At 41.9% G+C, this 17,035-nt stretch overlaps 1 protein-coding gene across 24 annotated transcripts in view; it reads left to right on the forward strand.

Annotated features, from left to right (window-relative positions):
• The window catches only part of RBFOX2 (RNA binding fox-1 homolog 2), a 170,461-nt gene that overhangs the window by 121,388 nt on the left and 32,038 nt on the right, over positions 1 to 17,035 (forward strand). For all 24 annotated transcript variants that reach the window (XR_014849309.1, XR_014849312.1, XR_014849313.1 and 21 more), the window contains one exon: positions 11,726 to 11,779. Coding sequence is in view for 15 of the 24 variants with exons in the window: in XM_085048881.1 (XP_084905007.1) it covers positions 11,726 to 11,779 (54 nt within the window). In the remaining 9 variants the exon portion in view is untranslated. The remainder of the gene's footprint in view (positions 1 to 11,725; positions 11,780 to 17,035) is intronic.

Genomic DNA, 17,035 nt, shown 5'->3' on the forward strand with positions numbered 1-17,035 from the left:
GTTCAAACCCCCCTGCCATGGGCTGGTACCCCTAGGTGTGCTTAGAGCTCCATCCAGCCTGGCCTTGAGCACATCCAGGGATGGGGCATGCACAGCTTTTTTGGGGCAACCTACGAATTCTCTGAGCAACAAATGTAATCTAACAACTGGTTTGGGAAAAAAGGAAAACAAAATGAAACTTCACCTTACTTCTGAGTAAAGGCCAGAATTAAACACTGACTTAATGTATCCCTTGCAAAGCACTGTTTTTCAGTTGCATAGAAACATGTTGGAGTGTTTGTCTTTCCTCGTGATCCATTTCTGTGATGAAAAATGACTGCAAACCATTTGCCAGCCAGCAACTGCATATGGAAAAGCTAGTGCAAGTCAGATGGTATTTTACATTGTGTATGATATACATTCTGTTTCTTTTGACCAAATAGTTTGTCTTCCCTAATGCTTGGATGCTATTCATGATTCTTAATTTATAAGCTCTTTGAGGAAGGGTTTGTTTATGTGAGTACATGTGGTGACTCATTCCATGTGAACACAGAGATAAATGAGCTAGGTGCCTCATGACCTAACCTTCAGGTGAAGTTATCTATATGTCATCATCATCAGGAACATTTGACTTGTTGATATGATTATAATATGATCCTTGGTTGATGGCATACTTTAGAGTCTTCAGAAATATTTATTATTATTTATGAAGTTAACAGCAGCTGCCTTTTTAAGATGCAGTCCAAAGAATCCATGTCAGGAAAACCCAAAGCTAAGGTTTCTCTTATCACCTTAGGTTTTGAGTATATACCTTGGTCCTCAGTTACAGCCAGCTGCTCCTCCAAATTCTGCAGTGTTTCTGTTTCAGTTGTTGCATCTCCCGAGCCATCTGTGTGGGTGTGTATGCTTGCACAAAGGCACACTCTCGCATGCAGAGTAGTATTGCAAATGTGTCTAATTCATGGATTTCAGTGCTGTCAATGAGAGAAGAATTTGGCTTATTTGTTTGGAGCTTGGACGGTACAAAAGGAACAAAACTGTGGTCAAAATGCAGAAAGGCAAGGCTGCTATACAGAGGGACCTGGCCAGGCTGGAGAAATGGGCTGAGGAAAATGTCAATATACTCAACAAGAGTGAGTTTCAGGCCTTCCATCACACTCAACTTTCCATCTTTCCATCAGCCAGGACCCCCAGGTCCCTTTCTGCAGCACTGCTCTCCAGCATCTCATTCTCCAGCCTGTCCATACATCCAGGGTTGCCTCATCCCAGGTGCAGAATCTGGCACTCCATGTGGTTGGTGATTGTCCAGCCCTCTAATTTGTCTAGATCTCTCTGCAGGGCCTCTCTGCTTTTCATTTATCAATTAGATACCTGGAAAATTTTGCTTTTATTGTGAGGATGCTTTAATAGTGGAACATGTTGCCCAGATGAGTTGTGGAACCTCCTTGAAGTATCTGGCTTGACACAGCCTAGCCAACAAGATCTCATTAGACCTGCTGTGAGCAGGGGATGCACTAAATGACCTCTGGGGTTAATTCCCAGCCAAAACTGTGGGTCTGTGATTCTGTTGCAAGAGCCCTGGGTTTGCTTCTGTGTTGTTCATACCTTTTGTTATTGTTACACTCTTGATGTCTGGGGGAATGTTTTCAGAATTAAACTCATCTCCTGGCAATATGTGATTGCTGAATTTTCTACTCTTTTGTGGTTTTTTTAGCTTGCTTTTTGCTGTTGCAGGTCTGTGCAGTAGGCAGTTCCGTCCGGTTTGGACAAATGGTTGCTGAAATCACAGCCAGTTCTTGGACCACCTGCTGCAATCTGTATTTATCACGTCCTGCTCTGTGCTGTGGCTGCTCCCCTCTCCTGGGAGCTGCATCACGACATAAATTGTTCCCCCTTGCTGTCCCTTCTCCTGGGACTGGTGCTTGATTGACAACTAGCCCTTTTCACACTCCTTCACCTTGATGCTTTTCTGCCATGTGCTCCTGGTGTGGGAGACATGGATGAGATGGAAATGACAATGTCCTGGTGACTCTTGCCTATGCTTTGCAGATTGGGACACCCAGGCAATTTAAATGAACTGCTGTCCTAAGCAGTGACTTGTATAAAAAGGAAGCCTAATTACTTGCCTTAAGATTTCCTGTCCTTTTTTAGGCCTATATAGTGCCCGTGTTATGCATAGGAGGGATGGGGAAATAATGCTACATGAATTGGTTTCTGGTGTTCCTCTGGTGTTTATTTTTTCTCTAAACATCATCTCAAGTTCCAGCCCAGTGATGTCATTTTAACTGGGTAAATGATATATTCCTTGTAAAACCCTTTGGTAGTTCACCTGGCCCTGTGGTTGCTGAGAGCTATGCCTGCCAGAAGAGTATTCATCTTCTGGGACACAAAACACCCCATGTGCCATTTTTCTGTAATAGAGAACTTTGCTACTTTGCCAAGGAAATAATGAATGATTCTCGCACGTCTTCCTTTTTCTTTCAGTGCCGCTTCTCTCAGCGTGCTCATAGCCTTGAGCAGGAGAGCATGCTCTCTGAATCCTGCTTGCTCCTATTTCTTTTTCAGGATCAGGATGCTTTCCTTTGGGTGACTCACTGAAACCAACCCTTTCTCCTAAAGGGGACTCATGGTTGTCTGAGTCTTCAGCTGTGACTAGCCTGTAACCCCCATCTTCTCCCTCTCCCTTCTGTGTGTCAGGTCACATCTCCTCAACGTCGGATCTGAGAGACTCAAAAGCCTTGCCTGGAGTAATTTTTCCCAAGCTACTGTACAAAGAGAGGAATTGGGTAGACAGTAAAGCCGTGCAGGAAGAAATAAATGTGATGGTAGGGAGGGAGAAAAGAAGTCCCCTCAAGGATGGAACAGCATGCGAGAGGTCAGCCCAGTCCTGGGGCACAGAAAATATCTAATGCTTTTGTCCAGACTTGAGTAGAGGTGGACTTGAGACATGTTGTCCCACGTGTGATTAAATGCATATTACATAATGCTTTCTCAACCTGCACTGTTTGGCAGAGCTACAAACATAAGGATTTCTTAAATTCAAATTATTTGGGTTCCAACAATCACCTAATAATGTGTTTCGTTAGATATCCTCAGGAATGGATCAAACATTTCTTTATGTATATGCATCTTACAGGGAGGCAAATAATATGGCCTGCTTGAAACAGGTAATATTTACTTGACATTTCATGAGTCCAATGCAAAGACTTCCAGAAAGCTTCTAGAAGGAATAGGTCATTTTTTAATGCACATAGTTCTGCACCCACTGTGGAATAAATCAATAGTTGACCTTGTTCTAGCAGATAAAGAAGAGTTAATAGCTGACCTGAAATCCCACTGTTGCCTAGGTACCAGTGATTGTTATTTGTCTGTATTTGCTTTGTGCAAACAGAATATGGCATCAGGCAGCGCTGTAAGGAGCTTTAGAAGAGTCTGTTTCTTGGAGTTTAAACAATTGGCAGGATAACTGCCCAGGAAAGGTACCTTTGAAAGGGAGGCATTAATGGGAGCCATAAAGTATTCAGCAGCGTCATACTGATGGCCAAAAAGGCATGATTCCACAGTCACTGAAACTGTGGTAATAAAGCATTCTGCACATTAGGTGAGGAGGAAGTAAACAGCAGTGAATATAGTCGCAAACTTAAGCAAAGAATCAGGTGAAAAAAGGAGATGTGCTAGTCATGGGGATACTGGTGACCTAAGTTCAGAGAACCCATCATTTTTTTTAATATACAAAGACAAATGGTCTGTGTATGGGCACAGTATAAAATGAGGAAGTAGTTGTGTATTTTGGAGGAAAAACCCTATAAATAACAGCAAAACAAAAATCAAACAGGGAAAAAAAGCCCCAACTGTTATTGTGTTTAGAATTTAAGAGGGGGTATTTTTACCTTATCTGGTTTTCTATATAATTTATAACAGAGGAGGATGAGACAGTGCTCAGCAATATTTAAAAACCAGCAGATCTAGATAAGGTATGTCCAAAGATAATAGCAAAAGCAAGGGGCTCCATTATTCATTAATGGGAATTTTTAGCCAATTCTTGTAAGTTGGGGGAGTTGCAAAAGGGTGGAACACTTCCCACCAAGATTCACTATTGAAAAAACCTGGAAGGGGTGACCCAAAGAGCTAAGAACTATCTACCTGTATGTTGATGAAATGTATGATAAAATAATTTTAGAAAGTTTTAAAAAAGCCCATTTGAATCTGAAGAAATGTGTTAATATCTGTTCAGCAGAACTTTGTAATGTACATCTTTGCAGACAAATGCTGTCCTGTCTATTTTGACAGGATTGTACAAAGCAATACTGATATAGTGTAACATTGCTCAACCAATTGAATTTGTCCAAGTGGCCAATTTTTAAGAAAAATACTTATCTCAAGCACAACACACATTAGAGGGATTAAAAATCTCTTTAATGATAGATAATAAAAAGTAGTAGTTACTGGGAGACAGCTGTGATCAAGACTGTTTCTAGTGTCAGTTTCCCCAGGGATCTGTTTCCACTGCTGTCCTGTTTAATATCTGTATCAACCCATGGAGACAGTACTATTAAAACCTTGCCAGTAAGGTTTGCAGTTAAAAAACTATTTGAGGAGGAGGACAGAGAAAGATAAGGTTGGAAAATGAGTAGAAATGCCTGGTTGACTGATGATAAATCCAACAAAAATGTGTTTGATGCAGCTCATTGCAGAGTACTGAGTACAGACTGAAAACTGGTCTGTGCTCTTAAGATGGAAAGTTTTCTTTGGAAAACACTGATTTGGGAGAGTAATAGTGATTGTTGAAGATAGTTGCTTCAATAATTCAAAGGGGATTATCATGTTGAAGGAGGGATGTGATCTTGCTCCTGTTCAAAATTGAAAAGACTGTGACTGCATAATTGTATTCAATTCTGAGATCAGTTTAAGACTAGAAAAAATAAACTACAACTTGGAAGGTGAGTGATTTTTTGTTTTAAACTGGGTAAGGTATTAGGTACATTATTTACTCAGCTTATTAAAAAGAGAGGTTAGGAAATAAGTCACTTCTATACAAATGCTTATATATGGATGGTACCTACTAACAGGGAATTTAGGTCTTGTTTACAGTCATGAGATTTTCCAGTTGGAAGCTGAGATTTACCCTTGAAATAAGAAAAAAACTCATAGTCATTTGTGCTTACTTGAACAATGGAACAGCTCACCAGGGAGAAGAAGAGTTGCCATCAGTGTTAAAAACAAATTAGCAACTCTTTTTGCAAAATCTTACCATCCATTTTCTGAGGGACATTCTTTGGCTAATGTGTGCAAGGACTCTGCCATGATGGTAGTTGTGTTCTCCTACACTGCTGGTGGGTTATCCCCTTCCTTTCTGGACTGTGTATGCAGAAGAAAAGTTCGTGTTGCCCCCCAACACATTTCTAGTTTTTTCAGCTTTGTGCTGTGGTAGTGTGTGCTTGCACCTTGTGGTTGGTACCTTCAGCCCTTCTCTCTCATGCTTTCTCTCAAGCAGTTCTCTCCCAGTATAAAATTGGCTGGGATAGTCTGGTCATTTCTGGACTTTTGAGTTGGATGGACTTTGGAGTCTCCTGGTGAAGGTGAAGGCAGGGTTGGACAGCCTGCAAGAGGAAAATCCTTCCATTCTCAAGCTGAATCTTGAATTTTCTCCACAAAAACAAGCAAGTGGATTGTTTTGGTAGTTCATATTGTGAGAGCAAGGCATGAGTCACAACTGATGTTTCTCAGAATTTACTGTGGTGAAATGCTCTTTGCTTGAGTGTAAGATAAAAAAAAGGGCTATGTTGATGATGGTTGCAGATGAAGGTGGGTTAGCACAATACAGGGTGTGAATTTTTTCAGACTCTGGCTTCAGATGAAGATAATGCTTGTGGTTTTTTTTACCTTGCTCAGTCCATAGCTACTACTTGTAGGCTGTTAGCTCTTTCTGCTGGGGAACATAATCAGCCCAATCGATAAAGGGGTTTTGTGTGTTATCAGCTGCAGCAGTAATAACCCATACATGTTGTCTCTAAAGGTGACTATTATGTCACATTTAATTAATTTCAGTTAATGAAGTTGTTAATAATGTCATTTATTACAGGTGACAGAATGGAGAAGGAAATTCATATCTCTACTGTAAGGTTCTTTATATGATGTATGTTTGTGGTAGACTTCTGCTTTGTATGACCCAAGAAACATAGCTCTGCAAGCTCAGATATTTCTGGAAGCTCTTGCAGCCCTCAGATCTTGGCCTCTGAGGAAAGATTGTGTCACTTTGCACTTCCAAAAATATCCCAGTGGATATAATTTCTCATCCAACTTCATTCTGGTGTCAAGAGTGCAAAACACCTCCAATAAGCCCGCAGTTTGAGGCTGAAGCAATAACAAATTTGACTACAGCTCTTTGTCAGCAAGAATTTGGTAGAATTTTAAGTCTGTGTTTGCCAGTAAATAAATTTGAATACAATAGTAATTAGTGATACACACGTATTGGTGATGGAAGAAGTAGTTGTTTAACTGTTAAGGTATATAGGTAAATAATGTGATAGAACAAGGAACTCTGACCTGCAGATGATGCCCAAAACACAGCAATAGTAAAGTTGCTGAAAGGTACTCTGCTTTCCAAGTGGATTGCACACCTGAAAGGGGAGGTCCTGTCGTTTGGATATCAAGATGTATTTTAGGTTTTTCATCTCCTGGTATTACTGGCCACCAATTGCATGTAACAAGTCCCATGTGCAAGTATTGGAGAACAAAGATCCTGACACAAAGTGGTCTCTCCGTGACATTTCTGGTTTCCAAGCTCTTCCTGTGATGAGAGTGAGTCCCAGCCCTGTCCCAGGGCAGCACTTTGCTCCTGCTGGTGTTGGTTTGAGTTACGAGAGATGCTGCAGACTATATTGATGTGTTTCATCAGGGTGTTTTCTGAAACCACCTTTCAAAAAGGACTTGTGTGCTCAGTGCTGCTTGAACATTGTGCTTTGTCTTCATGGCAATGGCATGCAGGAGTGCTCGTGCCCCTGCAGCTGCCAGCAGCTGTTGGGCTGTCTGTCTCACTCTGAGAAAGCTCTCTGCTATCAACTTCTCTACTGACCCCCCTGCTGAAAGGCAGTGGTGATTGGATCATACATTTATCTAAGATTTTTTAGGTTTTTATGTGAGTAACTAGGAGAGTCTGCAGCAAGACTGTGCTGAATGTCGTTCAGTAAACAGTGCTGTGCTGTAGCTGGATTTAATTGGATAGAAGGCCTGGGTAAAATTACATGGAGTTGTCTTTTATTGACCCAGTTTCATATGGATTCAGTCTACATGCTAAGCACTCTCAAATTGATTTTTGGAATGTATGCTGTTTTTTGGGCATGGGTCCAAGTACCTTTTCTGCAGCAGCAGTACCAGGTTACACTGCAGTCACACCTCTGCAGAACGGCACAAAGCAGGAACAAGGAGATGGAAGTGTAGACCTGGAAGCTAGACTGGTCTTAAGATCTCTGGGTGGTGCCCTGCAGTACTGTCATTCCCATCCCACTGTTTCATGTGAAAAGCTTTTATTTGTGATTTGGAGAAGAACAAATGACTGAGAAACTGTGTTTGTCATCACGTTGGGGTTTTTTTTTTTGGGATGACTGTGGTCAGTAAGTCCTGTTAGAAATCTGTGCTCTAGGGGTGGCTTCCTGTTAAAGTCTGGTTTCTTAGAAAATGTGTTTCATTGGGCAACAGCTCAATGGACTGTTTGACACCTTCGAAGTTTAAATAGCTTGCTGGACTCATTTCCAAGTGAAACTTGGAAATACGGGGTTCTCTTGTAGGCTTGTGAGGTTGTCACATGACGTTTCTCATTATCCTTTGTTGTTCCATAATTTCTAGAGAATTTGCCTTGTACTCCCTGTTGTTTGCCTCTTTAGGATTAAGTTATTTGTCTGGCACATTTTGGAGCTGGTTTTGAAAGCTCTAGACAGGGAGAGGAGTCAGGGCCAGCTGGAACAGAGCATATAGGAGGGGCCCTACCAAATTGTCAGTGCCTTGGAAGACAAAAGCTTTTTGGTGCCAGATCGCTCAAATTTATTATGTTTAATGGAGCTATGGCCTCAGCTGGAAAAATCTGTTGCCTTCATGTCATCTGGGTGAAAAGAAACACTCAGCATGCATATACCTTTCCTTGCATGATGCCTTTGCATCTGTGATATGGCAGATCATGTTCGAGCAAGAAAATTAGTTGCTGGTCATAACTCCTATTTGTTCATATCTTTATGCCTCTTAAAAACTGTTACTTCCAACAGTCCCAGCTACCATTGTAGAAGGGCTGATTCTCATTTACCTGCTTAACTAAAAATAGGGAAGGGACCATTAAAACAAGATTCTGTAGCTCCTTTGCCGTGGCATGACTGGAATAGTGTGTGTGTTTGTCTTTCCATCACATGGCGTGTTTGTGAGCAGTTCATGAAGGTGGCTTCTTGGGCACATGGTGAGCTTTCTAAGTCATGGTGGGGAGCATTTGAGGTGGGTAGTCCTGCAAGGCCTTCTCCAGAGGCTGTGCAGAGCTTTAAGTAGGAGTTCTTGGTAATAATCACTGAATGAGCTAATCGAGTCTGTGAGCACAGTGATTCATGTCTTCAAGGTTAGAGATTAGAGGGTAAGTCCTCATGGATGACTTAAGCATGGGACTTGTTTTATTTGGCCAGACCCTCTGTCTTTTGAAAAATACAAATATGCCTGTATATACATGATTTAAAAAAATTATTATGAGGGCACTTGGTGTTGACCCTTGTATTTAGATGGCCTAGCATTTTTCATACAAAAATTGTGACCTTTCACTAAGGAGCTCTTAAAACTTCCATTGTTTGCAGTAGACTGTTGACATTTGGTAGGCGAAGCACCATTGGAGAACAAAGTGCCTTTTTATGTTCCACTAAATGAGATTCAGCTTTGAAGGAGCTATAAACTGTTAAAATGAACTAGTTCTTTTTCTCCTGCTTTCATTCTTCAGGAAAATTCTGGCATGCTCCCAAAAAGAAGTGCCTCTGGTGCTGGGACCTGCTGTGTCTGTTGCAGCAGTGAGGACGAGAGTTGTGGTGTGAGGAGCTGTCAGAGGAGCTGTGGCAATGGCTGCAGCAGAGCCTTGAAGATCCCAGCACATGTCCTCCTGCCTCACAGTCCTGCTCTCCTTCAGGGAATTTCGTGGAGCAGGACATCCCTCCCCAGCAAACCTCCATTCAGCAGTTAGCCCCTGGTTTTTCTGCTCTTTTCTCCCAGGGAGGTCCTTCCTTGTTACCTCTTCAAACACCCCCAAGTCCTGGGCAGAAAGAGACTGGGGCAGTTTGCATGGTGGATGTAGCCCATTGCAGTGGACGCCAAGCCTGTGCTTGCTGCAACCACAGGATCTCAATTCTATCATGTGGGAAACAATGTACCTCCATCATCATCTCCTAGGCAGGGAGGGCCATGGCACCTCTTGTGCAGCTGGGTCAGAGCTCTGGCATTCCAGGTCGCTGCTGGCATTCCATCAGCCACGAGAAGCTAAACACACAGGACAGGGCTTCCCGCTGGGGTGGAAACTCTGGGAAGCACAGGGAGCTCAGCCCAGCAGCAGTGCCCGAGGATCCAGGCCCAGCCTTTGAGCACCAGAAGCCGTGCAGTTTGTTCTCTTTGAAGATGATTCTAGTGAGGTAGAAAACGGAGATTTTTTGATGGCTTTGAAGATGCTGAAAATAATTCTGGTGTTTGCGTTTCTCGAGAGCCTGGGTGTTTCAGTGTGTGTGGCAAGGCTAGGCAGCTGAGCTGATCTGGCAGGGGACAGATCCTGCTCTCGGGCAGGGTGTGCTGCTTTCCATTCCCTTTTGCTTCTTTGAGCAGAAATGCTCACTGACCCTTTAAGCCACTTCAGATCAGTAGATTGTCAGAATCTTTGTATGTATTCCTTTTCTTGGGCTAGGTTTTGCAGGATTGCTGAGCTGTATCAGTTTATCTGCAGGTGAGAATGAAAACTGAGGCCAGACAAGGAAGGACAAAGGAGCAGGGACAGCCCTTCAGCAGCTACAAGCTGTTAAATTGGTTCAGCCCCAGTCGTGTAACTATGCTGAGATAGTCTACCAAGAAAGCAATCATGACAATCATGACTGATTTCTTTCATGGCAGTACCAAAGCCATATGCAACAAAGACAACAAAAAGCAATCAACGGTAATCTCCTTTATTGACAAGCCCACACCAAGCGTGGGATAGAAATAGAAAATGTATTTTAGCTGTGATTGGCACAGAAGTGGTCAAAAGAGGATCCAGCATAGATCAAGCCTAAGCTGTTGAGTTGTTGAGTTTTCAAGGAAGATGCGTGTTTACATTAGCGTTATTCAGACTTGTGTAACTAGGATGTTGTGAATTCAATTGTTCTTGGGATGAATAGAGGATCAAGTATTGTCCTTAAACAATAGAACAGTAAAAACAACATCTGTGAACCAAGATCTCCTTTTTAAGAATGGAGGAGGGAAGCAGACAGAAACTATAGCTAAAATTGTTGGAAGTGTTTTGTTTGCTTGCAGACAGTTGTGGAATACTTGTTCAAGGGACTTGGTAACTTTTTATTGCTTTACATATTCAGAGCCTCTCCTCAGCCACCATGGCTCTCTTGCTGTAAATATTCCATGTTTTCAAATCTGGCCATGAACCTTTTAAGAAAGGCACCCACAAAATGAGTATTATACCCATTTGACTCTGAATGCAAATGTTAATAAAAAAAAAAAAAAAGGCAAATACTCTTTTAAAAATGCTGGGCAAAGGAGAGAATGTCCCAGTGCCTGGATGCTGTGTTCATCATCTTTTTTAACTGTAAAACCATTCTGTATTTTCTTGCTGATCCTTCCTTTATTTGCTACCAAATTTAAATCAAAACCATGTGGATGGAAGCTTTCCTAAATAATGGGACAGGAGAAACTCTCAGATGTAGCATTTGTCTGAGTGCAATATATGTCTCTAGAACGAAGACTGCTCCATGTACACACTCCTAAAAATGACATCTAGACCTGTCTTTCTAATGAGCAGATCTCCAGTTTGGAAATGGAGCACTGAAACTTCTGGAGGACAGAGCACTGTGGACCTCTGTTGAAGTGGTAGTGCTTTTACCTCAAGGTTATTGGTTTGCTTCATACTTCAATAAAAATATTCTAATATGTTCCAAGCAATGTGAAAGGTGTCATCCATACATGGTTATACAGAGGTGGTAAATCTCCTTCCTGCCTTGTATATCCTGTTTTCCAAGAAAAGAAGGAAAGAAGCATTAGAGTTTGAAATCCCTGAGGCTGGGAGTCTTACGTTACTATCCCTTCCAGAGAAACATCACTGTTAAGTTTTTCTTTGTGATAGCCACTTCAGGAGGAAGCTGAAATGCTGAATTACATGTGAGAAATGTTGTTGGATGTCTGAGATGAAATCATATAACCATGTCTTAGATGAAATAGTAGAACGAGGGAAGAAAGAATTGTTTAGATTAACAGAGGACAGCTGAGCTTCCTCAAATCCCTAGAACTCTTCTGGAGATTGTTTTTCTTGCTTCAGACTTTTGTGAGAAAACCTGGGGTTTGTGACCAAGAGGAACTGTACGTCTTAACCCAAGAGAATTGGGTCATGTCACTGGGATTTTATGCCTTTGCCTTTTCATTTATGCTAGAAATGGAAATATTCTCACCTCCCTTCTTGCACTAAGCCAGCCCCACCAAAAGGTAGGAAAAATGGACCACCAAATATAATTTTTTTTTCTTTTCCCTTGTCTCTCTGCAGCAATTTGGCAAAATCCTTGATGTAGAGATAATCTTTAATGAGCGTGGCTCGAAGGTAAGTCCTGTTTCTGTACCCACTTCTCTTGTTTTGATTGCAGAGTAAAAGGCAGTTCATTGCCTAGAGAACATATTCTGCAGAGATCAGCAGGAATTAGTGTGATGGGGGAAGGGAAAAGCTATTTTGGGGGCTGTCTCCTGTTCCCTCTGACTGGAGACTCTGAGCATGGTCATTTCTGGGCAGCATGTACAGATGCTCAGAGACACTCCTGTCTGTAATGTGGGATCAGGTTCCCCAGCCTTTTGAGCAAACAGGGAGTCAGTCAATTGAGTCTTCTTTCCAACCCGTTCCCATTGCACTGGCAATGGCTGCCCTGTGAGGAAGGCAGAATGAGGTAAAACAGCTTTGTGTGATGGGAGACTGTAAGAACAAAAGCTAACTCACCCCCATCCCTGCCATTTTCATTGCATTAAAATACTTCTACAGAAAAACTGTCATATCTCATATGTGAAAGGATTTTATTTAGTCCATTTTGCAGACTTATTTGGCACTTCTGAGATACTGACCTTTCATGTTTGAGATATTTGAATCTTTAATATAAGCATCCTCATTGCACTTGCCCTGCCCCATGTGGACCTCCCCCACAGAATTTGCATTCACACTCCTATTTTCTTCCTACAGATATATTAAGAGGGAGGTTTTGTTGAGGGTTAATGATAATTTATTTCTCTGGAGATGAGATTTCAAATGTTGCTCAGATCAGCTGCAGAGAGATTCAGTGATCTCTGTCCTAATTGGCAATTGGTTCTCATCACGTAACCAGTATCACCACAATGACAAATTGATGTGATTCTCTCTCTGCCCAGGAGGTTCAGCACTGGAATAGCAGGGAGTTTTGCAGGTCAGGAGCGAGGTGCATTGCCAAAGCTCTATGGGGGAAGCTTGCACAGTGCATGTCTCTACTCTGCTTGACTTAATCAATGCTAAGATTCCCATTTTCAATTAAAACAAAATTTCCCTCCTCCTCACACACACGTGTGTGCACATGTGTGCATGCACACAAAAGGTTTTGAAGTTGCAATTCAGCTAAGCAGTTTTGGTTTAGAGTCTATGCCTTTTGCTTGGATTTGAGGTTCACAGTCTTTATGGTGGCCTCTTTGCTTCAACATATATTCTGTGGTATGTTCATGTTCAGAGCCCTCTGCAAATTTCCAGCCACGTTGCCCAAGATGCATTCTGAAATTCTTCAGCCCTGTATTAGCTGGAAACCAGAAAGCCATTGATCTGTATACAAAAGAAATGAGTTTTAGCCCTTTCCCCCCATCCTCTGTTTCTGTTTAATACCATGGTTTTCTTTTGTTTTGTTTTTAAACAAGACAGTCTGAACAAGTAAATGCTTATATGGTTTAGTTAGGGAGTTTTACTTCCCTGCATGGTTAAAAATCTATATGCTTTACCAAAACAATCAGCTCTGCTGAGTTTGTAAATATTTATTCTGCTCTCTGCTGTTCTTTTGATATTTATAGGCCAAAGCTACCTGTGAATTACTCCTGATTTTAGTAATTTTTATTTGGTTTTGAGAATAGCCTCTGGCCTCTATCGAGTCCCTGCTTGTTCAGATGTAATTGCAAAAAAAAGAACAAAAATAACTGGCCTGGCAAAATGGTGTGCTCTGTTCTTCATATCCCACTGCCTGTGCTTTCCAGAGCAGTGTTTTCCTCTCCACACATGAACTTCACTCTCTCTCTCTCCCATCCATACAGCCCTGTGTATTAAACGCCCACGGCTGCCCTTTCCCTTCTAGGCAACATTGACATTGAAAGCTTTTCTGCAAAGACTTGATTTATGACTATGAAAAGTACCTTCTTGTGCTGTTGCTAAAGCCCAAGGCTTCTGGTTTTCAGTTAAAACAAAAATTACTGCTGAAGAGTTCTTGATGAATTTCACCCTGAACCCTTAATAAATATTTGGAAAAAAAAGAAAGCGGAGATGTTCTTCCAGTCTTTATTAACCATGCAGTTTTCTACTGCTTTTTTGTCACCAAAAAGCAGTTAGAAAACTGGTAGCCTGTATAGAGGGATGTCCAGAATCTGAACAGAATGAGAAAACAGCCAAAGAGTTATTTCATGGTATCTTTGCATCCTTCTCACACCAAATAATTCCTGTTTTTAAAAGAATGCAAGATTCTTCCTGCTTAGCATGAAAATGGGAGGCCCCAGTGTTTGAGTGGGGTGTAGCTGCACGAAGCACCTGGTATTCACATAATAATGGAAAAGCAACAGTTTGGTGATCTGATGGTGAAGCAAAGGAAATGGATCTTTCTGGAGGCCACTCACTCACTCTTGGGTTCTTCCTCCACCTTAGGAAAAAAAATCTGAATGCATTTTCCTGCCCTGTGGTTTCCATTCTAATCTAATGATATGAAACCTCTCTCTCTTCTTCTCCTCCTCCTCTCTCTTGGGAATCCGAAAGCAGATGCTCCTGCTGCCTGCCTTGTGCTGTGTTCTCAATGCTCCCTTCCCTTCCCTGGGTTCCTAAGGGTTGTAGTGTTTTGTGTATATGTTTTGTTACTATTTAAAAGGTACAGTGGTAAATCCCAAACTGCCCTGGGTTTGCCCCCACCCAGCGTGCGATGGGGTTGAGCAGCGCTTTGTCCCTGCCCAGCTGTGGCAGGAGAACTCTACTGGGATTGCTCCAGTGCTGGTTGGTAGGAGGGACTGGAGGAAGCCTTCTGGTAGCATTCTTCATTTTGAATCCACCTGAGATGAGCAGGCAGTGTTGTTCGACAGCCTGGGGAAATAAGCTGGCTACATCTTCAGGATTTCTGTGTGCTTACAAAGTTTGGTGACCAAAGAGAGAGCTGGGTGTGTTCATCACAGCCACCTCACACCTCAGGTTCCTTCAGAAATGGTATTTCTTGACTTTCTGTATCACAGCAGTGTAGAGTTTTGAGTTTTTCAGTTAATGAGTTTTGCTGATTGTTCTCTCAAAGCAATGTGAGCTCTTGGTTTGTAACTCAATTTCCTTGCAGATTCACACTGTTTAGTAGGATTATATGGGCCCTGGTAGACTTCACACTGATACTGCTTTGCTGTGTGTGAGAAACAAGATAAAAACTTTAAACATTACTTGAATTTCATTTTGTTTTATTCTTGTTTAATAGAATGACATCAGTCTTCCCTTGATGTGTTTGGATTTTTTTGCTTGCTTCCAGGAAACTAGCTGTTTGTTTCATTTATCCTGTTTACCATTACATTTCTAGTTCTGACTGGTATAAGTGCCTTTAAATAGCATTCTGCCCATGGTTGCAGTTTACCACGCACTCCACTGAACCGTGAATAAAACACCTCCAGAGGAAGTCGAGAGGATTCTTGCTCCTTTTGTTAGTGGAGATGCATCCTCTAGATGTGTACTTTGCCACTATTGTGCTGAATCGAACAAGTGGACATATTTGCAGAATTAATGCAGTCTGCCTGTGTGATGAGTACCCTGTGGCATTTGTAAAGCTGCAGGGGAAGGGAATCCAAGCTCTTTGCTCACCAGCTGTGTACCGTGTGGCATTCCAAGATGTGCCCTCAATGACATTCAGAGACCAGGAGTATGTAAGCACACAGCAAAATCTTGGCTGAATAGGGAGCTTTTTTTCTTTTTTTGGAGCTTTTCAAATGGTAAGAGTTCATGTTAGTGCAGAGGGGCCTGTGGTTTCAGGATACTGTAAGTTTATCTCCCTCACTGAATTGTACTTGGGAGACTCAGATCTCCAAGTTCTAGGCACTTCAGTCCTATACAAGAAGTGCCTCATATTTATTTAAAAAATCAGTTATGTAGTAGGTTACAAGAGAAATTCTACTGGTGTATGGATTTATGTAAGTAAACCTATGCTAACTAAAAACTTGTGTGGAAGCTGTGTGGATTTTTAAGTTTGCAGTTAACTGTAGGTTAAAATAAGAATGTGAAGGTAGGTTTTGATAATGGTACCTTAAAGACTGTATGTTTGCATGTGCCTTTACTTCTTCTTTAAATGGATTAGGTGCTTTGAGTTGAGCCACTCTTGTTCTGGACCTAGTTGCCACTCAGTGCAAAGTCCCTTATTACATAAAATGAATTAGAGGTCTTGTTTTTATTTTCATTCTATTTTTAGAATTTTAGTTTTGATTTCTTTGGTTGAGCCAGAAATACAAATAGTGTTATTAACACAGTGAGGTTTAAAAACAAAAATCAGTACTGGTGACTTCCAGCATCACTTTCTCAGGTCACCAAATCCCTTTAGAATGCCAGTGGCATGAAGAAGACATGACCAGTGTCCCTTTATCCTAACTCAGTGGTTTCATGCCTTAAAGTCTGTAGTACTGAATAAAGAGATCAGTTAGTCCCTACACTGAACTGATTTATTTAAATTTGAGTTTCAGGCTGAAGTTGATGGTTTCATAGTATGAGCTGATTTACTGCTCCTGTGGGAGCTCCTTCCCAGCAGTGGTTGTTTCACTACACAGGGAACTGAATCTAGGGTGCTAAATTAGCAATACACTGGTGCAGCAGGGAGAGAAATGAGCCTGTGTTCGGCCACTTTAGCCTGTTGAGCTCACAGACCGTGCAGTGAGATCCAAGGTTGACTGAAGGGAGGAGGAGCAGCACACACCTGGGGTTGACCATGAAGCCCCAGGCTCTCTCTGCCCAGCAGGGACTGGCAGTGGAGCAGCACAAGCTGGATTGTGGAAATGATACAGCTTAAAAATAGCCCTGCAGGTTTTTTTGAACATACTTTTTTTTTTAAATCAGATTAATTCCTGCATCTGACTCACCAGATTGCACAGGTACACAAACAGGTTCTACACATTCATGTGCCTTAATACAAAGTGTGGCTTGGGGGCCAGGAGGAGCTGCTAAAATGGTTTACACAGATTCTTTCACCAATCTGAAGGGTGCATTTTTGTGAGTGTGACTTCAATCATGTGTTTCTGGGTTTTGTGCTGTGTTGCTGTCGATGCATTCAGTCCTGCTCATCTCAGGTGGATTATAGCTGAAACCCTCCTACTCTTTCCAAATGCTTTGGAAACAGGTAGCCCAAATTGCTGCCTCTTTGGCTATTTTTTTCAGGCTTCTAAAAGTTTATTATGGAAATAAGGGGGGAAAAAAGATAAAAAAGGAAAAAGTTGGTTAGAAACAAGCACAGCAGCAAATGACAGCAAGGCTGGTTGCTGGCTGTGTGCTCCAGTGGTACAAGGCAAAGACGCTGCTGCTGAGGTGACTGGTCTAAACTCCATGACAAACGAAGGGTTAACAATGCATGGATTTCAAGGGGCTCTGTTTAGT

The sequence above is a fragment of the Lichenostomus cassidix genome, chromosome 1Aa (assembly GCF_008360975.1).
Source record: "Lichenostomus cassidix isolate B80296 chromosome 1Aa, HeHo_3.0, whole genome shotgun sequence".
Taxonomy (NCBI): Eukaryota; Metazoa; Chordata; class Aves; order Passeriformes; family Meliphagidae; genus Lichenostomus; species Lichenostomus cassidix.